At 36.8% G+C, this 22,843-nt stretch overlaps 1 protein-coding gene across 1 annotated transcript; it reads left to right on the plus strand.

Annotated features, from left to right (window-relative positions):
* The first annotated feature begins 14,889 nt into the window (after window positions 1-14,889).
* Window positions 14,890-19,644, plus strand: LOC107761096 (cytokinin riboside 5'-monophosphate phosphoribohydrolase LOG3). The gene is made up of 7 exons (XM_016579260.2): window positions 14,890-15,257; window positions 15,929-16,026; window positions 16,191-16,221; window positions 17,101-17,200; window positions 18,763-18,833; window positions 18,942-19,085; window positions 19,294-19,644. The coding sequence occupies exons 1-7, from the start codon at window positions 15,129-15,131 to the stop codon at window positions 19,384-19,386; spliced, it is 666 nt and encodes a 221-aa protein (XP_016434746.1). The 5' UTR covers window positions 14,890-15,128; the 3' UTR covers window positions 19,387-19,644.
* The last annotated feature ends 3,199 nt before the right edge of the window (window positions 19,645-22,843 follow it).

Raw genomic sequence — 22,843 nt, forward strand, 5'->3', positions numbered from 1 at the left:
TCGATACTGACTCGAGCTCGGTGTCGGATCGGAACCTCGGCCTTGGTTTCGAGCTTGGTGATCACTTTCGGGCATCGATGTTCGGGACCTGTATCGATCGATGTTACCTCGATCGATTCGGACGCCCCGAGCTTGACGTCCCCATCTCGGAATTGGTTCGGGTTCTCCATGAAGATACCCCTTGACTGAGATGCCATCCTCGATCAATCTTCATGATCGAGGATCGGTTTTAACTGTATACAGATAGCCCCCTCATTTCTTGGAAAGGAGATGACGAGAAACGACGTGATTTCCCTAAGGTTCGACCGAATCAATGATGACGTTTCTATCGACTTTGACTATAACGTGCGTGATAGCTGTCCCATCGATTTGGTTTTATCGAGGTATTTAATGTGTGTCAGTCGGTGGTTAACGTAAACTCTGAGTAAACGTAGCTTTTTCAATGTTTCAAACTCGATTGGGTCCTTGTTCGAACTCGGCAGCCCGTAGGCTTTAACATTTGAGTGTTTATTTCGAACTCGATATAGAAGTAGCCCGTGGGCTTAATATTCGAGTGTTTATTTCGAACTCAAGATAATGTGGTAGCCCGTAGGCTTAATATTCGAGTGATTATTTCGAACTCGAGATAATGTGAAAGCCCGTAGGCTTAATATTCGAGTGATTATTTCGAACTCGATGTTGAAGTAGCCCGTAGGCTCAACGGTCGACTGAGTATTTCGAACTCGATATAGAAGTAGCCCGTAGGCTTAATATTCGAGTGTTTATTTCGAACTCGAGATAATGTGGTAGCCCGTAGGCTTAATATTCGAGTGATTATTTCGAACTCGAGATAATGTGGTAGCCCGTAGGCTTAATATTCGAGTGATTGTTAATTCTGATTGCATAATAAATCTCAAGTCATTGTACATGTGTTTTGGGGCAATCTATATGAGCATGGTTCATTTTGACCATTTTGGCTCTTACAATTTTCCTCTATTGTTGTGAGAAGACTTTGTTGCATCTGAACTCGATGTATTTGAGGGCCTGGTGCCCCCCCCCCGGTATTTGAGGCCGTTCGGGCTAAGGGTCGAAAGCCTCGGATACTGTTTTAAAAGGCAGCACGATCGATGGTTGCCTCATTAAAAACCTTGCCGCAAAAACCCATTTGGAAAAAAACCGGTCTAAGGAAAAAAGAGAGCAACACGTGCTTTTGAGTAAAAGAATACTTCTGTTCTTTGTTCGAACTTCTGTACGGGACAGTTGAATAAATATGGGAAAGGTCGGACCTTAGCAGTAGTACCGTTTTAGATGTGATACACTCCAACTGCTTGATAGCTGTTTGCCGTTTATGATGCCGAGCCTGTACGATCCTTTCTCAAAGTTCTCGAGCACCTGGTACGGTCCTTCCCAATTTGGTCCTAGTTTTCCTTCGTTTGGATTCCGAGTATTGATGGTGACTTTCCTTAACACCAAGTCCCCTGGCTTGAAGTGGCGAAGTTTAGTTCTTTGATTGTAATACCTTTCGATTCGTTGCTTTCGTGCGGCGGCCAACCGGATGAGGGCAGCTTCTCGTCCTTCGTCCGATAATTCAAGGCTGGTGTTCATAGCCTCGTTATTTGATTCTTTCATCATGAATCGAAATCTGGGACTAGGCTCTCCGACTTCGACTGGTATCAATGCCTCGGAGCCATGTACTAAGGAGAATGGGGTCGCCCCTGTATTGGATTTCGATGTTGTTCGGTATGCCCAAAGGACTTCGGGCAGGATTTCTCTCCATTTTCCCTTAGCGTCGTTCAATCTCTTCTTCAGGTTTTGAAGAATAATTTTGTTTGTTGATTCGGCTTGTCCGTTTCCGCTGGGGTGGTACGGGGTTGCTAGTATCCTTCTTATTTTATGGTCTTCGAAGAATTTTGTGGTTTTGTTGCCAATGAATTGCTTCCCATTATCACATACTATTTCGGATGGTATCCCGAATCGGCATATGATATGATCCCACAAAAAGTCGATAACCTCTTTTTCGCTTACTTTCTCGAACGCTTGCGCTTCAACCTATTTAGAAAAATAGTCAGTCATAAACAAAATAAATCTGGCTTTACCTGGGGTCGATGGTAGGGGGCCGACGATGTCCATTCCCCATTTCATGAATGGCCATGGGGATAGGACCGAGTGAAGTTGTTCTCTGGGTTGATGGATCATTGGAGCAAACCTTTGACATTTATCGCATTTACGAACAAATTCTTTTGCGTCTTTGCCCATATCGATCCAATAATACCCTGCTCTGATCACTTTTCGAACTAACATGTCGGCACCGGAGTGATTGCCACAAGTGGCCTCGTGTACTTCCCGGAGGATGTAATTGGTATCTCCCGGACCCATGCATAGCGCCATCGGTCCATCGAATGTTCTTCGATATAACGTTCCATCCGCAGTCAAAGTAAATCGAGCAACTTTAGTTCGAAGGGTCCTGGACTCTTTGTGGTCTGAAGGGAGCTTTCCGTTTTTTAAGTATTCAATATACTTGTTTCTCCAATCCCAGGTTAAGCTAGTAGAATTTATTTCGGCGTGCCCTTCTTCGATTACAGATCTTGAAAGTTGAACGACAGTTTCCGAGTTCAAATTATTCACCTCGACCGATGATCCCAAATTAGCAAGCGCATCGGCCTCGTTATTCGGTTCTCGTGGAACATGAGGTAGACTCCATTGTTTGAAATGGTTCAAAGTGATAAGCAGTTTGTCCAAATACCTTTGCATTCTGCCTTCTCGGACTTCGAAGGTTTTGTTTACTTGACTCACCACCAGCAAAGAGTCGCAATTGGCCTCAACGACCTCCGCTCCCAAATTTCTAGCTAGCTCGAGACCTGTAATTATGGCTTCATACTCGGCCTCGTTGTTAGTTAACCTGATAGTTTTAATAGCTTGCCTAATAATGTTACCCGTGGGAGATTTTAAAACTATGCCTAGCCCGAACCCCTTTACGTTCGAAGCTCCGTCCGTAAAGAGGATCCATGCCCTCGTCGATAAATTTGATTTTAACAGTAGTTCTTTTTCGACTTCGGGTACGAGGGTCAGCGTGATATCGGCCATGAAGTCTGCTAAAATTTGAGACTTGATGGCCGTTCGAGGTCGATATTCGATATCATACCCGCTGAGTTCGATGGCCCATTTGGCCAATCGGCCCGATAGTTCAGGCCTATGTAAAATATTACGAAGTGAGCAGGTGGTTAATACGCTTATGGGGTGGCATTGGAAGTACGGTCGTAATTTCCTAGAGGCGCTAATCAGCGCAAACGCCAATTTTTCCAAGTGCGGATATCTAGTTTCCGCTTCCCCTAAGGTCCGGGTTACCTAGTAAATAGGAAATTGCGTACCTTCCTTTTCTCAAACCAGGACACTGCTTATGGCGACTTCTGATACTTCCAAGTACAGGTAAAGTTGTCGGTTTTTGGAGTGTGCAGCAGTGGTGGGTTCGATAGATATCGTTTCAGTTCTTGTAACGCTAGTTGGCATTCCGGTGTCCAAGCGAAGTCGTTCTTCTTTTTGAGTAGAGAGAAAAATTTGTGGCTTCGATCTGATGATCTCGAAATGAATCGGCCTAAGGCTGCTATTCTTCCTGTTAACCTTTGTACAGCTTTCACGTTGTTCACGATGGTGATGTCTTCAATGGCCTTGATTTTGTCTGGGTTAATCTCGATTCCCCGATTTGACACCATGAAGCCGAGGAACTTACCCGAGCCGACTCCGAAAGCATATTTTTCGGGGTTGAGCCTCATGTTGTATTTCCTCAGAATATCGAATGTTTCCTGCAAATGGGTCAAATGGTCCTCTGCGCGTGGGGACTTGACTAGCATGTCATTAATATAGACTTCCATTGATTTACCTATTTGTTCTTCGAACATTCTATTTACTAGGCGTTGATAAGTAGCTCCTCATATTTTATGAATGTGTGCTTCACCTCCGATTGGGGTCTTCTTTTTTGCTTCACCAGTCTGAATCTAGGGGACACACTTAGTCGATGTGTCGTTATGTCCGGCGGGATTCCTGTTATATCTAAATGGGACCAAGAAAAGCAATCGATGTTATCGATAAGAAATTGAATAATTTTCTTCCTGAGTTCGGGGCTCAAACCCCTTCCCAGGTATACCTTTCATTCGGGCCAGTGTTCGATCAAAATGATTTGCTCCAATTCCTCAATAGTTGATTTGGTGGCATCGGAGTCATCGGGGGTCACGAAGGATCGAGGGATCCACTGATCATTATCTTCTTCGATGCTCTGCTTATCTGGCTGGGTCGAGGCTGATGTCTTTGGTTGCTATTTGGCATTCCGGTCTTCGACTGTGCCTCCTTTTGAACCCGATCTATTCACCGGCTAAGACGAAGATGTTGGTTTTGCTTCCTCGAAGGAGAACATTTCCTTTGCGACTGGTTGTTCTCCGTACACTATTTTGACACCTATCGGTGTTGGGAATTTGATGACCTGGTGTAGGGTCGAAGGTACAGCTCTCATGTTGTGGATCCACGGCCTTCCGAAAAGGGCATTATATCTCATGTCGCCTTCGATCACGTGAAACTTTGTTTCCTGAATTGTTCCAGCGACGTTTATCGGTAGGGTTATCTCGCCTTTGGTGGTTTCGCATGCCATATTGAATCCGTTTAAAACCAAAGTTGCGGATACGACCCGGTTTTGTAGGCCGTGCTATTTTACGACCTTCGATCTGATGATATTGGCCGAGCTACCTGGATCAATTAACACACGCTTAATTTTAATTTTATTTATGAGTACGGATATTACCAGTGTATCATTATGGGTTTGGATGATTCCCTCTGCGTCTTCATCATTGAACGATAAAGTCCCTGAGGGAGTGTAATCTTGAATTTAAGATCGCTTTTCCCTCACAATCGACGTTTTAGTGCGTTTGAGCATAGGTCCCTGAGGGGTATCGACGCCGTCGATGATCATGTGAATGATGTGCTGTGGTTCTTCTTCTTCGTTTTGCTTGCCGAAGTCCTTGTTTTTAAAATGGTTCTTCGCCCTATCACTCAAAAATTCCCTAAGGTGCCCTTTGTTGAACAAGCGGGCTACTTCCTCTCTTAATTGTCTGCATTCTTCCGTTTTGTGACCATGGGTGCCATGATACTCGCATATTTGATTGGGATTCCTTTGGGCCGGATCGGTCTGCATGGGTCGAGGCCATCTGGTATCTTTGATGCGTCTGATAGCCGATACGGTGGCAGATGCATTGATGTTGAAGTTATATTCCGATAATCGAGGAACTTCTATAGGATCGGCATATTTATCAAAGCCTCTCTTGCTCATAAGTCCCCGAGAATTTTGCCCCCGATCATACCTGCGGTTATTCCTAACTGTCTCATGTGCCGAACCGTGGTTCACCCGATCTGTGACGTACGGCTGGTATCGGTCTCTGTTTGACCTTTGTTCTCTGTTGGTTTCCTTCAGAATTTTAGTGGTTGCATGGTTCTGACGCGTGGGTTCATACGGAAATCCCAATTGATCATCTTCGACCCTGATTTTCGATTGATACCGATTGTGTATATCCGCCCAAGTTATTGCAGGGTATTCGATCAAGCTTTGTTTCAGCCGACGTGATGCTGTCGAACTCAGTCCGTTCAACCCTTGGGTGAAAGCTTGTACGGCCCAGTCGTCTGTGACTGGTGGCAAATCCATGCGTTCCATTTGAAACCGGGATACGAATTCCCTCAGTATTTCGTCACCCCTTTGTTTTACTTTGAATAGATCCGATTTCCTCGTTGCGACCTTTATGGCACCAGCATGTGCTTTTACGAACGAATCTTCTAACATGGCAAAAGAATCGATAGAATTTGGTAGCAAGTTGTGATACTAGATCATTGCTCCTTTTGCGAGGGTCTCTCCGAACGTTTTCAATAATACGGACTCGATCTCATCGTCTTCCAAATCGTTGCCTTTGATGGCACATGTATAGGAGGCGAGATGTTCCTTAGGATCGACCGTACCGTTATATTTAGGAATTACGGGCATATGAAACTTTTTTTGGGATCGGTTTCGGAGCCGCGCTTGATGGAAAAGGCTTTTGTATGAATTTCTTCGAATCCAGCCCTTTTATCATGGGCGGAGCCCCCGGGATTTGATCGATCCTAGCATCATATGTTTCTAATTTTTTGTCGTTGGCTTCGACTCATTTTGTGAGTTCCTCGAGCAGTTTAGCAATTTCAGGAGCGGTTCCTGATTCTCGCTCATTCGATTTCACTGTGTCGGGCTCCGTTATGGGTGTTACTTCTCGAAGAGTGGATTGGAGTTTGGATTACTTTGCATATGAGTTTGGCTCTGCAACTGAGCTATCGCTACTTGTTGGGCTTGTAGCATTTCGAAAATCATACGCAAGCTGACCCCGATTTTTCCCGTGCTGTGGGTGTCTCGGGCTATGGGTCGAGCGCCACCCTGAACGCTTCTTTCCTGCTCGGAACGCTGATTCGCTTCTAGAGCTATTCGTAAATTGATATCTACTGGTACTTCGGCTCGAATTTCGGGTTCCTCGATTCGAGCCTCGTTGCTGTTGTTGGGTAGCCTTTCGGCCACGGGCACCAAGTTGTTGGTTTCATCCTGAAGGCCGGCTTCGAGGTTGATTGGCAGAGCCATTGCTGGTATGAAGTTGTAAGCTGGAGTGTACTGTATATTTGTATCAAATAATCACTTGTTATCCTTAGCCCCACGGTGGGCGCCAAACTGTTTACCCGAAAAATCGGATAACATTGAATTTATGTATGGTTCTAAGGGTAAGTAGATTCCTTTGATCTGAAGATAACAATACACGTATTTATGATGCAAAATAGAAAATGATGAACAAAGATACTTAGTGAGCTTTAGAAAGATAAATACAATGAATTCTTAATCCAAGGGAAGATGTCTTCTATTACAATCTATCTTGCCTTTTATAGCCAAGGATCATTACTTTATCTATAGCAACATAATGGAATAATATTACTAGTGGAGGACCCATGATGGTGTGTCTCCTCCTTAATTCCTGCCAAGATTCTCTCCTTTGGTGAGGTTGTAACAGTTTTTTGTCTGTGAGCTCGATACTGACTCGAGCTCGGTATCGGATCGGAACCTCGGCCTTGGTTTCGAGCTTGGTGATCACTTTCGGGTATCGATGTTCGGGACCTGTATCGGTCGATGTTACCTCGGTCGATTCGGACGCCCCGAGCTCGACGCCCCCATCTCGGAATTCGTTCGGGTTCTCCATGAAGATACCCCTTGACTGAGATGCCATCCTCAATCGATCTTCATGATCGAGGATCAGTTTTAACCGTATACAATATCCCACAAAAAAAGAAGAAATGGTGATCCCCAACCCGACCTGTACGTCCAGCCCGACCTGTACGTCCGCTAATATAAAGTGAGGAATTGAGCCTGATCTGACAAGCCAAATTCACTTTCGGAACCATACTTCCTATAGCTAACATGTATCCAGTCTAGCACGAACGTACATCGCAAATGAACTTTTGCTGCTATTAAGTTAGTTTTTATCCACTATACTTCCTCCTATTTTCGTTTGTTAATGAATGAATCAAGGTCCAAGAAAATAAATAAGAATTGAATTAAATTATGAAAGGCAAGATATTTTCATTGGGAAATAACGGTAATAAATGAATAGGTCATGGGTTGGTCCGTGGTTGGAGGAAAAGGATAATAGTAGATTTAGATCCAGACACATAATTTAATTTTTATTTTCAGGTCTACATCTTTTTTCCAGAGACAGCAGTCTGAAGCATAAATTATCTATATTTGAAATGATAATATTTTTCCTCAATGTGGTTCAATTACTTTGCAACAAAATGGCCTCTATCATACGTTTATTCCAATTCTCCCAAATTAACTCTTCCTTACTAAATAAATCCAACTACCTCTTTTACTCACATTTTAATAGCTCTGAATTTTTTTCTTCATTTTTCTTTTTTTAAACTTTCACGATTTAAAGAGAAAGAGAGAGGGAATAGAAAATAACCTTATCTCGAGTTCATTTCATTTGGGCGTGCGAAGATTAATGGCATGAAATCTCTATTAGCTTGTTTGAGCAAGCTTCTAAAATCAGTTTATTTTAAAATATTTTTTTTAAAGTGTTTTTCATAAAGAGTACTTTTGGTGAGAAACAATTTGTGTTTGTCTAATTAATTTGAAAATCACTTTTGAGCAATAATTAATATTTGACCAAGCTTTTAAAAAGTGCTTCTAAGTGTATTTTTTCAAAAGCATATTTGGGAAGAAACTACTTTTTTCTACTTCTCAAAAAATTTCTTCTCTTCCCAAAAGCGTTTTTTTTCCTTCTAAAAGCTTGACCAAATACCTCAACTTTGGAAGAAAAAAAATTTGGCGAAAAGAAAAAAAAATTGACCAAAAAGAAGCTGAGCCAAACAGGCTAATATTCTTCTTCCAAAGGGTTTTATGCATACCAATCTTTATCTGTTAGACAAGTTTTAGAGTGAGCGGACAAACCTCTCAACTTAATAATTCGAACGATGAAATATACCAAACTTTATCTAATTAGAGTATAGTTGAAAGAATAATTTTTAAAATGATAATTCCCTTAAAATCATATTACTCGATCTCCTTTTACCAAAATACTTCATGTTTATCTTATATATCATGTTCGTATGGTGAATCGAACCAATATTCAAGAACTTGTTAGTTGTTCATATTCTTTTTGACTTGAACATATAGTGGATAAAAATGTCACAAGAAACTCGTACTTTAGTGCACGAAATATTACAATTGATTTCCAACTGCAGTCCTTTTCCCTTTTTTCCTGCCATATAATAGAAAATAGTAAAACGATTAAACTTAATACTTTAAGAATCATCTAATTACCTTCTTTTATTCTTAAAATTCTTATAATAACGTGCAAAGGGAACTAATACTATATGGGTCGTTTGGTACGCGGACTAAATTATCCCGGGATTATAATCTCAGGACTAATTTATACCACATGAGAGATGAGATAAAATAATCCCACATTTGATGGGATAAGATGGGATAAGATGGGATATTCTGGATTAAGTTTAGGATTAAATTTACATCTTATTTAGTTAGAGATATAAATTTATTCTAAAATAAATTTATACTTCCAACCAAACAAGATATAAATTTAATCCTACATGTTATCACACAATATACCTCATACCAAACGACCCTAAGTTAATCTTTGAACTATCGGTCATAATGAAACCTTACCGACTCTTTCTTTCTTTTTGTTTTTTACTTTCCTTTGGATCTTTGAAAGGGAGCTAATGATGTAAATATTTTGGGGAATTTTTTAATCTGAATATCGTACGCCACAAAATTGCAAATTGTGACAGTGCCAATTTATATAAAATTACCCCATCAATTAAGGTCATTTTCTACTCCACCAATTGCCAGTTGGTATTATTACAATTTTTGTCTTCTTATCCGTGTTGCTATCGTCTTGCCATCCCTTTCTCCCCAAGAACCTTCAAACTGAAAAAAAAAACTTATCCAAATTTGATATTTATATTAAATAAATAAAAATATAACATGTGTCTTTCATATATACTTTTCTCACTTACAATAACAACAAACTCATTTTAATCTCGTAAGTGAAGTTTGAGGAGGATAGTAAATATGCAGCTCTATCCATACCTGGATTGTGCGGGTAAAAAAATTATTTCTAATAAACCTTTGGCTCAAAGCAAGCATGCATAATCACAATAGTATAAATAAAGAAATGCAGTAGTCTAAAAGTTAGGGAAGCAGAAATAACAACAAAATAGTAGAAAAACAAAAAGACAAACAAAATCAGGTAGCACTAGAATGTTAAGAATATGAAACTACTAGAATATCGCTATTACTACTGGAATAAAAGGAAGGACGTTCAACTGCCTACTAACCTTCTACCTTAATTCTCATCTTTTATACTCTCCTATCGAGGGTCATGTACTCGAACCTTTCTCACTTAATCATAATTAATTGATATGTATATTAGTTTAATTTATCGCTTAGTTATAATAAATTAGTATGATTTGATACAAACATAGAGTACAAATAAGTTTTTTTGGAAAGCAAACCTACCGTTCACTATAGGCTGTATCCCATCTGTCTTTGAAGGCTCCAATATATGTATTCTGCAGCAATTACAATACAAACGCAGCCTACCATAATACACACACTTGAGTGTAAAACAACACACAAAAACATGCTAATTATATACCCCGCGTGCAAGCATGCACTCATATTTTATGTGTGTATATCCACAAAAAAACTCTCCACTAAATATAGCAGTAATTATAATTTGATAATCTCTATACTTTTGCGGTTTCAAAAGAGTGGGCTGTAGCCTGTAAGTAGTCAGACAGAGAATACAGAGATGAGAAAGAAAAACAAAACCACATATATAGGCTAACCTAGGGATTGACGATGTTTTTTAAGACACTATCTTTGTTTAACAGGCATGGTCTAAGTTACTCTCTGTTACTGCAATCCTGGCACCAACAGAACTAACTAAAATTTGTTTTTTTTTTCATTAGTATGCTATATATAAAGCCCATAACAAATTAAGAAATTAAAACATGTTCCCTAGGATTAAATAATTCAGCTATTGCTTGGGGGGGGGGGGGGTGAATCCGGATTCCTCTATCGTAATAGTTAAATAGTAGTATAGTATAATCTGAAAATTTGACGGTCTAAATAAGCATGTGTAAGGATAACTATAACAAGTTTGGAAGTCACATAAGTAGTGGCAAATGTAGTGCGGGTTCTATGGGTCAATTGAACTCATTTCTTTTCGCTCAAACAATGTACACATAAGTGATTTTTTTTTAATACTCTTTTTGAAGCAATAATTTCAAATTCTGATTCGTCTCTAGGGTCAACGGAACTCATTTCTTCTTATTCGAACAATGTATATGTATATGAAAAAAGCTTAATATATGTACCATAATAACACTCATTCCCAACCAATAACTCTAGATTCTCTATTCGTCTATAGGGATGATCAAGTGAACTCATTTCTTTTCCCTGGAATAATGTATACATACGTCAAAAAAAAGTGTAATATACACACTCATTTTGAACTAGTGATGGCAAAATAGATAAAAAAAAATAGTTATTCATTCATATTATCATTAAAAATGAGTTGGATAATGAACTTTTTAAAAATGGGTCAAATATAAATATTATTGACTTAGAAAATTGATAACTTATGGGTTTACTTTTATATTTGTAAAAACTCAAATTGAGGGTTCTTCAAATTTGGTAAACTAGGAATTCTCCCCAAAGTAATCATATTCAAGAAGCCATAGATAATATGGATATCCATATTATCCGTCAGTTAATTCATTTTCTATCCGTATAAAATGTGGGTCGGGTCGAATAATTTATTCGTTTTTGCATTATACATTTTCGACCCGCCCTGTAGCCATGCCTATTCTGAACCAATGACTCTAGATTCTCGATTCGTTGAAGGCAATGAAGTAAGTTAGGGAATGGGTTGGGGACAAGATGGTAAGCCAAATGACATGGGAGAAGGGAATGGAGTTATGAAATAAGAATGAAATGTTTCCTATGAATAGAGCAATTGTGTCAGGTGAATGAGGGTACAAGCCTGATATACCCAATACCCACCTGTTTTGTTTATTCAATTATTTTAATTAATTTGCACAGTGCTCCATAAGTACTCCATCTGAACTTCTGAAGTTTTCCCATGTATTTGCCCATAAAATGTAGTGTTGTTAATTTATTTATTGTAATTACTCGTAAATTGTAGTAAGCATGCTACTACTAGTTTATTACTACTATTGTTTTTAGTAGAGAAAACAAAAGGAGAAAACATTTGTTTTGCAATGTCCATTTATAACCTTTTTGCAGTTGTAAAGGTACTAATCTTTTCAATGTTTGCAGGGAGAAAAGGCAAAGAAAACCAGATTAAGAAAAGTTTACATATAGTACTGTTTTTTCCAGAAAGGTAGAATATTCTATCTGTTATGCTAGCTTATGGCGTTCCTGTTGTTTATTTTATAAGTGATTTTCTGCTTCAGCATCCTTTTTTACACCCTCGTGGACCGGCGTTCTTCGAACCCACGCATAGCGGAAACGTAATACAGCAGACTAGCCTTTTTTTTAAATTCTTCTTTATTGACAGGTTCTTTAATTCCCTTTTTTTTCTTCTTGCGGAGTGGGATATGTTCATTAATAACGAGTAATTAAGAGGAAGATAAAAGATGAAAGGGCTCATGTAAAATTGAAACTTTACGCTCAAATAATGCGACGAGTTGCAATCGCTAAACTATAACTCTAAAAAAATGGGCAGTCTGGTGCACAAGACATCTCGTATTCACGCAGAATCGGGGTAAGAATCGTATCTTAAGGGGTATAATGTAGGCAACCTACCCTAATGCAAGAATTAATGGCTATTTACACGGCTCGAACGCTTAAATAATGCAAGACGAGTTGCAATCGCTAAACTGTTACTCTAATCCTTATAATTCCTTATGATGTATTACTTGAGTATTCTCTAAGATATAGACAATGTTTGACTTCATATGGAATATTCTTAGGGTCATTTTAACTCTTTTCGAAATGAAGTTGGAGACTGGAAATCCAAAATAAAGAAAAAAGGAGGGAAATTGGGACCTTGGAATGATTATGTTACTAGATCTTTTTGACTTTCAATTTAGGTTCTTTTTGTTTCTATTTTTGAAGATGGAATCTCCAAGAATATAGGAAAATGAGTGGAAAAAGAGAAAATTAAATTAATAAAAGGATATTATCTCTAAAGAAATCAAAAGACCACAATTTGATCCTACAATATCACGAGTTCAAATCCTATTGTTAAATAATAACTGGAGTAAAATAATAATAGAAAAGTGGCAATAATATATATGTAAAATCTAAAACATATTCTATATAATTGTTAAATTAGTGTAAACAGCGAGTGATTACATTTTTTCTATTCTCTCCCTCCCCCAAATGTTCAGTAGAAGGGAAATCATCAGATTTTTGGAAAAAATAATCCCATCGATTTTCCCTACTTTTCCACTTTCTTCTTCTTTTTACTGCCTTTGCTAAGAAAATTACCCAAAACTTATTTGTAAAAACATCCTCCGAATGTGTCATATAATAGTAAAAAGAAACTTCAAATAAGCACCTTCTTAAACCAATAACAACAACGTACCTAGTATATTCTCATAATGTGAGGTCTGTGGAGAATAGTGCAGAGGCGGACTTATGTATATATTAGAGGGGTCACCATACACCGTTAACCTAGAAAAAAGTTCTTAATATATATGTGTATATATATTGAAAATAATTATATATTTTATTTGGAACCTTTACGATCAAAAGACCAACAAGGCACTGGTTGAGCAGTTCGTTCATGTGCCATGCCACTTTCAAATCATGTGTTCGTCTTTGGAATAATGTATACGCATATCTTATCTCAAGGTAAAAGGATTGTTTCTAAACTCATCCTTGGACACTATAAAAAAAAAAAACTTTTGAAAAAAGTTGCTGTAGATTGAACGTCATGGGTGAGGAAAGAAGGGTATGGACCCTTTGGCCCTAACTAAAAGGGAAGTAAGAAAACACCAAGTACCAAACAGTTGCTTTCTTACCAATAATTCTAGAAATTACTACTACTTGGTATATTAGTTTCATTTCTTTTTCTATATATTGACTCTGCCTTGACATGTTAGGTTGTTTCGTCTTGCTGTTCCTTTTGGTTCAAATTTAACTTTTTCATTTTTAAAATTGTTAAATAGAGTAACATGCAAATGTTACCTTTTCTAGCTAGTTAATTGTGATTGTTTTTCTACTACAAAAAGTTTATACCCAAGGAAAACTTGACATTTCACTTATATACTCTAATAATAAAGGGCAGTTCGATACAATAAACTCCTGTTGTTCACTAGTCCGAGAAAAAATTGGACTACATTGAATCTATGATATACAGTTTTACCTTATATTTTTTCTTAAAAATTATTTTCACGACTTGAAACTGTTCACACGACACCAAGTCTTACCGTGGCGCAAAACTCCCTTCGAAACTATAGTAATATTTATATCCATTCCTAGTTCGCTTACATTTGAATACAATAATAACAACATACCCAGTGTATACTCACACATGGGGTATGCGGAAATTAATATGTACACGGATCTCAATCCTACTTTGTGGAGATAAAGAGGTTATTTTTGGTAGACCCCTGGCTCAATAAAAGCTTCGCTTACATCTGAATATTATTAGAAATTTAACTTTAGTCATGATAGATATACCTAATAAAAAGGATGAAATAATGAAATATGTAAAGGCCTAAATCATTGATGATAATATACAATTTAAAAATAGATTGATATACCTATCATATATAGTCGCAGTTCCCATAAAATTGGGAGAAAAAAGTACCTTAATTTTTCTACTTTTTGAAGAGCTTATTTTATAATTAGATGACCAACTAATTAATGAAAACACAAAACTTAAAAAAAATAAGGAGGTCCACACCTGCTAGAGAGAGCACCCCGATTAATATACCTCACTAGCAGCCTTCTCAGTCAGAGCACATCCCGTGTATAATTTGCGAGCTATTGCACAGTGAGTAGGTTATTCAATGCGCACCAGAAGGATAACGACCACAGATTTTCCTATGAATTTTCCAAAAAAAATATATCTATTATAGTCCCATTTTCCATAAAATTTGGAGGAATCTTACCTTAACACATTTTTTTTTCTTTCTGAAGAGCTTATTTTATTATTAGAAGACCAACTAATTAATGAAAAAAAAAACTTAAAAGAAATAAGGTGGTCCACACGTGCTAGAGAGAGCACAAACAATAAGCGTGCTAAGTGTTAGTCACGTGCCATAGCCCCATATGTAAATGGTAGTGAAGCAATTGGACACTATTGAGTGGTCAAGCTAAAAGGGTCTATAGGTATTATTCTTTTTTGGCACACACGTATATGTGAAGAAAAAAAAATGCCTATAGTCTGTGTTTTTCTGCCTCTATAAATATATATTGAGAGTTCATTTGCAAAAGGGTGTAACACAGCTAAAAGTTTGTTTCTTTGAATTTGGCTTAGGCAAAAACAAAAAGGGGGTCTTTTTGTAGGAAACAGAGTTAATAGAAAGGATAAAACTTTAAAGAAATGGAGAGGGAGATGATCAGTGATGTGATGGTAGTATCAAAATTCAAGAGGATTTGTGTGTTTTGTGGGAGTAGTCAAGGCAAGAAGAGTAGTTATCAAGATGCTGCCATTGAGCTTGGCAATGAATTGGTACAGTTATTAATGTCTTCTTGGACTGAGAATGTGTTGTTTTCTGACTTTTTCCTCATTTGGGTGTTTTTGCAAAGCTAATGTAAAATGGTAAAATGGGGTCTTTTTTAAAGTTAATGCAAGTTTTAAAGGAATGTATATACATGTTGATTGGAATTTTAGGTTGATTCTCTGTTTTTGGGTAAAACTTTTTCATGCAAATGTGATGTTTCTTTGAGGGTGAAAAGCTTGCATGCAATGTTTCTATATCCCTGTCAAACAACAACCCTCTATTCTCTCGCTCTGTGTGTGTGTGTGTTTTGTGGTCATGTTTCTGTGTGTGTGTATGTGTTTCTGGTCATTTAGGTGTGTTACCCATACTATCCATGTCTAGGTTCTCTTTTCTTGAAGTTACTTTCCTTTTTCAAATAAACAATGTTCTCTGCTTACTTTCCTTTGTATTCTCTCATTGTGGAATATCTTCAATTTATGCCTCATCATCTTCTTCGTATATGCAAACTAGATTTGGTTTTGGGGTATGGTGTTATCCATTTTCATCTTTACAAAATGTGAATGTGCTTAAAGTTTTTAAGACTGATTAGATGTTGTAGACCCAAAATCCACCTTTTTTTCTTTTATGTTGTTTTGGTTAATAAGTACTTGGACTGATCTGAGTTTGCTTCTTATTGAAGGTCTCAAGAAACATTGATTTGGTCTATGGTGGAGGCAGCATAGGCCTAATGGGTTTGGTTTCACAAGCAGTTCATGATGGTGGTAGGCATGTTATTGGGTGAGAATGAGATAAAGTATTTATTTAACTAATTAGTAGTAGTATTTTTTAAACATGAGCAATTGAGTAAAACTTCTTAATTATTACTACTATTATGTTTAGTGTTCTTGATTTCTTCTCCAATTAAACTACTAATTTTTTGTCATGTTATTGTCTACCTGCAGAGTTATTCCCAAGACACTCATGCCTAGAGAGGTTTGTCTGCTGTAATCTTGAAAAGTCTTAGGCCTTTCTTGATTATTATATTATTAAAGAAAAACTCAATAGTATATTCCATGGTTTATGAGTTGAGACTTTGAGTTATTTAGCAGTTAGGAGTACTTTACTCTTTAAAATATTAACAATGGTTTCTGTCTGTTTTGATGTACAAAAGAAATAATAGTCATAAATATTTCATTGTCTGTGCTTTCCTTTTCCTTGTAATTTTGAAGAACTCTGCTTCTTTCTTGGTCCTTATTAGCCTTATCCATATCCCATAGTACTTTGGCAGCTGGCTTTTCACTAGTTTTATGCATTCTTAGGTTGCTAATGTTTTCTCTGATTTTTCCTTTTTCTGAGTAGTATGCTTTATTCACTCTGTTTCCTGCTGTTAGAGCTCTTGTAGTTTTCTTTCTTGGCTGTTTGTGGCATTGGAAGGGAAACTTAACGTAATTGGTAAAGTTTTTATCATGTGATCAAGAGGTCACATGTTCGAGCCGTAGAAATAGCCTCTTGCAAAAATATAGGGTAAGAATGTATACAATAGACCCTTGTAGTTCGGATCTTTCCCGCGCATATCTGGTGTTTAGGGCACCGGGCTGTTTGTGGTACCGGTACATGTACATGTATATATGTTTATTTAGTAGTGTATATGTTGGTGATAACTTTCATCTTCAAAATCAAGATTTTTGGGATTTAACTTCACCATTTTCTGAAAAACTCATCATTGCTTTCACTGCATTAATGCACTACACTACAACCAGAAACTTGTTTTACTCTGACCCTTTAACCCCCACCACACACCCTTTTTTTCCTTCATTTCTCCCAAGAAGCACATATTTCAAAAAAATCAATATTTTATTATCCTTTCAACAGTTAACTGGTGAAACAGTAGGAGAAGTGAAGGCAGTTGCAGATATGCATCAAAGGAAAGCAGAAATGGCTAGGCATTCTGATGCTTTTATTGCCTTACCAGGTTGGTATAAGAACTGCAACTCCAATTTTCACTCTTGCCAATAAAAAAAAAGGATATCAGGTGCTTTTAGTTTTGCTAATTTGGGCATAGATTCACCATCTCTCTTCTCTGTTTTATTCTTTTCAGAGTTCAGATTGTCATATTCTAAGCTTAGTATTCCTTTACATTTCCTCAATAACTTTTAAGAGAAGTAACATCTACTATGTGCATTAATGATACTCTCTGTTGCCGTTTATGTGAACCTTTTCGTTTTTCGAGAGTTAATTTGACTAATCTTTGAAGTTAAATTAGATTTTGATTAATTCAACATTTTAAAGTTAAAATTTAGATGGTAACCTATACGAGAAGTACTATAAGTTGTAATTCTTCTCGTGTCAATATGACAAAAAAATATATTTCAAAATGTTGATCAAAATATACACAGTTTGGATCTCGAAAAGCGAAAAGTACTAAATGAGTAGCATTTAGAGATTGTTTCAAGATTTCATATGGACTTGATATACTTTCCTCTTGTATAAAAGTACCAAAACAAGTTAATTGCTCTTGGTTTGGGGAATTGTCTCTTCTTGGCAAATGAGGGATGTTCTATCCAAAAAGGCAGAGGACAAGCTTAATAAATAAAATCCTAGTTAAGTAGTAGACCTAGTTGACACCTATTACAGAAAAATGTGAAATCTTGAAAATAATCAGTTTGGTTCTTTGAAGTCTCACAAACCCCAAGACTCATGATTAGAAACCTACAGTTCAAACCCTAGTGTGTTGACCTATCAACATCTTGCACTGAAAATTAAGAGCTGTTTCACTGCTTAAAAGATAACTGGGTTCTGTGATTTTATTCTTTTCCTTAAATGTGCATATAGCCTCTGAGTTTTCCTCCTGCAAAAATCTTCCCTTAGAAAAATAAAAAAGAGAAAACTGTCACACTTTCACAAAATTGTAAATGACAACTAGCTGCTGTACCTAAGAAGGCATCATGCTCACTCTATTCAAGGAATTCTATTTCTCCAAAAATTCAAGTGGACATACACTTATTGTGGCTGCATTTCACAAAGCTTCAAAACCAAATAAAAAATATTTTTTTTTCAGAGACATTATAGCCTAAGATCTTAGCAGAGGAGCATGCATCCTATTTGCTGAAGGATGAGGTCAATAAATGCCAAAATTCAGACAACAAAGTCAGTTTGAGAAAGTTGTAGGAAGTCATAATTTACTGCAGTATGAGACAGAAAAGAGCATTGTTGTATACAAAGCACAATAAGTCAATTCTTTTGCCATGGAGTAATAAATGCACATGTGAGCTAAAATTATAGCTCTAACCCTTTTATCTATAACCTTTATTCATTACTTGTATCATTCTTCTGCAGTTTTTCCGAAAGGCTTCTTACTTAATATTTCACAATCTAAAGCACAGTTAGTTTGACTAATGAATAAAACCGGGGGTGAAGCTATGTATAGGGTAAAATATTACTTGTTATTGATTAAAAAACAGATTTTGAATACCGTTGCATATCCCATTGGCACTTATGAAATTTTAGGATAATGAAATACTCCATTGCATCCAGGTGGTTATGGCACACTTGAGGAGCTACTTGAAGTGATTACATGGGCACAACTTGGCATCCACGATAAGCCGGTATATATTGATGCATGCAATTTCTTTTATCATTTCTGTTATTTTGTACCTATGCAATCTAGCACGACAAATTCAGAATTAAAAGCCATATGCAATGTAATTTTGCAGGTAGGATTGCTGAATGTGGATGGATATTACAATTCATTATTGTCATTTATTGACAAAGCTGTGGAGGAAGGGTTCATTAGTCCCAATGCTCGCGAGATCATTGTATCTGCACCAACAGCGAAGGAGCTGGTCAAGAAACTGGAGGTAATATCTTATGCATGTCGTTACGCGAATAACCTTAAAAATGGACTTGTTATGTTTCTCTAAGCTTCATTAACAGCCAAGAAACATTGATCTCTTCTGGTTAAAATGGAGAAATATGTTGGTATGATGTCGTTCGTATTATATAATACTAGCATTGGTCGATATGACAGTCCGTACTTAATAAACTGCATATATCTTGCAATTGCAGGAATATGTTCCTTGCCACGAACAAGTTGCTTCCAAATTGAGCTGGGAGATGGAGCAGCTTGGCTATCCGCAAGCAGAAGAAATGGCGCGGTGAAAAAAGAATGGAATTGCAGCATAGAAGTGTGCATTAGGAATTGAAAATATCAAACTGGAAGAAGCTAACTTGAATGAAATTCTTAATTTTTGTTGTGTGGGGGATACTTTTTTTTGTAAATCAATCTAGAAATGACAGACCGCAGCATATGTCTTATTCTCCCTTCACATGGAAATGTCCTTATTTTACTGTAAGCTGTAACTACTAAGATGCATATGGACTTCCCTTTTAATGTCAACTTACCAAGCTTTTCTTTTTGCTCCTCTGTTTCTTTTTCTTTATGTAAATTTTCTTCAGTTTATCATAAGGATTGTTTTCCAACTTGATTTTAAAGAACACCAACAACCTGAAAATTGATCCTCCAATTGTTGAAAAAGGGTCCATTATTTACCCTGATTGAATCTTAGATAATTACTCGAGGGCAGTCCGGTGTGTGAAGTATCCAATTTTCACGCAGGGTTTGGAGAAGGGCCGCACCCTAAAGGTGTGTGATGTAGACAACCTACCCTAATGCAAGAATCATTCCATCACGGCTCGAATTTAATTTCACCACGTCTCGAACCCGTGACTTGTAAATTACATACAGACAACTTTACCGTTGCTCCAAGACTATTCTCAAGTACTTGAGGCAAACATAAAATATTGTAAACAGGTTTGTCCTTGCATTCTTGGTGGCATAACATCATGTTGATCAATTGGTAACATGTCATCTCTGTACTTTCTTCTTTGACTATGTGAATTTACTTATTCCTTTCACCACATTCATATTCAAGGTCAACAATAGAAATAGCAACTTGTTAATAATAACTAGATTGTTACTATCAAATAAAGGCATTTTTATGTCCTTTTCTCTTTTCTTCATCTAGTATCTATACTGCATTGACAATGAGACACAATTGCCAATGATGCTCCTCTAGCTGAGGACCAACTAATAGTACTAAATACAAGATAATTAAACTGTCTATAAAATAAAGTAAGAAAGCTTTTGATTAAGTATAAGTGGAGAATAGGGACCATGTCCTCTAACAGAAGCACATGTTTCAACTGATATCCGATTGATGTTTGCTGTTAAGGTTTCAACTATGAGACAACCATAACAAAGCTATGATCCACCACCAATGACAGGTAACAGAAAGGAGGCCGGCCGGAGCTGATAAGAGGGAGAAGGAAGGGCCCTCTGCTTCTTATTCCGGGTAACAATAAGTTGTGGTCGGTCCCCTCGCCAACGAATGAGATATTGACACGTGTCACCCATAAGCTAATTCAGAATTTAAAGCACGTACTGTCAGAATACACAATTTTCATTTTTTTGTTATGTATAATCAGAGACGGACCCATGATTTGAAGCTGGAAGGAGCACATGAGCGGACTACTCAACCAGTGACCCCTCTACTCTACCAAGTTATAAAAGTGGATTTAAACCCACAGAACTGGCTCTAGATCCGCCTTTAGTGTCCCAATGAGTGAAAGCTATGGCTAACTAGTTGCAAAGCAAGGAGAGGAGCATGTGGTCTATTTGATTATTCTAGACAAAATGATAGCCTAATGTTGGTCCCCAGTTTCACTTGGTCATATACGAGTGAACCACTACTAGGGAATGCTTAACTGGCTTTAGTTGGAGAATATGTAGAAGGTGCCAAAAGGCAGTTGAAGAGTCAATTTCAATGGGTTTCTTGCTTGGGCTTTAATTATGAAAATCCATAAGGAATGTACTCTGAAATGATGTTGAAACATAGGAAACGTTGAAAAATATTAAAAAGTGTGGAAATGACACTGTATAGCCACGCTCAAAATAATAGCCGAAAAGGTGTGTGTGTGTGTATATATATATATATATATATATATATATATATATATATATATATATATATATATATATATATATATATATATATATATGTTATATACAAAAATTATATAAATTTTATATACTTTTTCGACTAGCAAATGTAAATACGCGGCTTAAAAGTGAAAAAAACCCAAAAAAGTACCCACTTCACTTGACCAAACTTTCCAATATTAATGGAGAGTGTTATTTCTTGGCCTTTTTGGTGCCATAAATTTTCATAATAAAAATTGTATAAAGTTGCGTGAACATAGATTTAATTACATGCAATCACTCCACAAAATATATAGTAATAAAATTTCACAACCCCAAATATAAATTCATACAAGTCAGAGTTGTAATAATAGACTGATATCGCTTATGCAAAATCTTGCGTAAACTGTTGGGAAATGAGAGGATTTTTTATTTCTTCCTTTATTTAAGTGAGTCTGTGACACGTGTCCCTATTAATTTGAACCATTGAATTTGTCTCAAAAACCTCAACATTATTAAGCATAATAACTCTGCATTGTATGGTACTCAACAGTTGACAAACGTGCCCTCTAACCACAAGTGGATGTTACTTTCATTTATAAGGCTAAAGTATACAAATTCGCCAACTTGTTAAAATAGAGCAAGACATCATATATACATTAACAACTGAAATAGACAGCCTAATTGGTGCTAAGTACATTATTAGCGTAAACAGCAGAAAAAATTGGTACTTTCATCTTTTTGTAGGCAAACATAAAATTATTCAGAGCAACACAATCATTTGTAATTATACTTTGGATAAGTTGGTGAGTTTGAACAGCTATTTTTGGTGCAGCACAACTTTATTTCAAAGGCAGATGGAACCTATTCGCAATGAATTGAAGCGCAGTCTCATCCCGCATTCACACAGGATCCGGAAAATGATCGCATCTCAAAGGATGTGTTCAGTGGCTGATTCCACAGCTCGAACTAGTGACTTATATTATTAATTTTGACGCAAAATACACAGGTATTTACGTGAAAAATTATTAAAATTTCAACAAATAATTAAATTTTGAATTTATTCTTTCAAAAATATAATAAATTTAGCGCTTAAAACCTTAATAGTTGAACGCGTCAAAATTAAATCTTGAATTCATTTTTGCAAAAGGGATAGTAGAAAGCCAAAGATGAGACGTTTGAGTAGGTGATTGTTTTGTTAGTGGGAAGAAAAATGTCAGCTCATAGATTATTTAAAAAATTAAAGAAAAAAAAGAGAGGATAATATTTGCCTGCCATAGCAATGATAATAATTCCTCAAGGGAGAACAGTTTTATAGCTGGCATATTACTTCTGTTCCCCATTTAGCTTTGTACATTTTTTTATTTTTTTTTTATGATTTTGAAATAATCAAAATGCCTATAATGTTTTGTTGAAATCTTTTGGGATTTATTCATTTAAAATGATTTGAAAGGAAATAAATTTGAAGCAGTATGCTTCTAGTACCTACAAAATGTATGCTCCAAATTTTAAAAAAAGTTGCATCTCTCATAATATTGGAGGCTAAATTTATTACTCCCATTCATAAAAAAGAAAAGAAGAGAAAAAAAGTAATCCTATTTGTGATGGTTAAATTTGTTGATTTTGGGTCTCATATCA

Source organism: Nicotiana tabacum, chromosome 2 (assembly GCF_000715075.1).
Source record: "Nicotiana tabacum cultivar K326 chromosome 2, ASM71507v2, whole genome shotgun sequence".
NCBI lineage: Eukaryota > Viridiplantae > Streptophyta > Magnoliopsida > Solanales > Solanaceae > Nicotiana > Nicotiana tabacum.

Coding starts and splice junctions, on each gene's coding strand:
- LOC107761096 (XM_016579260.2), top strand. CDS start 15,129: ATGGAGAGGGAGATGATCAGTGATGTGATGGTAGTATCAAAATTCAAG. Junction 17,201..18,762: donor TGCTTTTATTGCCTTACCAG/GTTGGTATAAGA, acceptor CATTGCATCCAG/GTGGTTATGGCACACTTGAG. Junction 18,834..18,941: donor TTGGCATCCACGATAAGCCG/GTATATATTGAT, acceptor GTAATTTTGCAG/GTAGGATTGCTGAATGTGGA.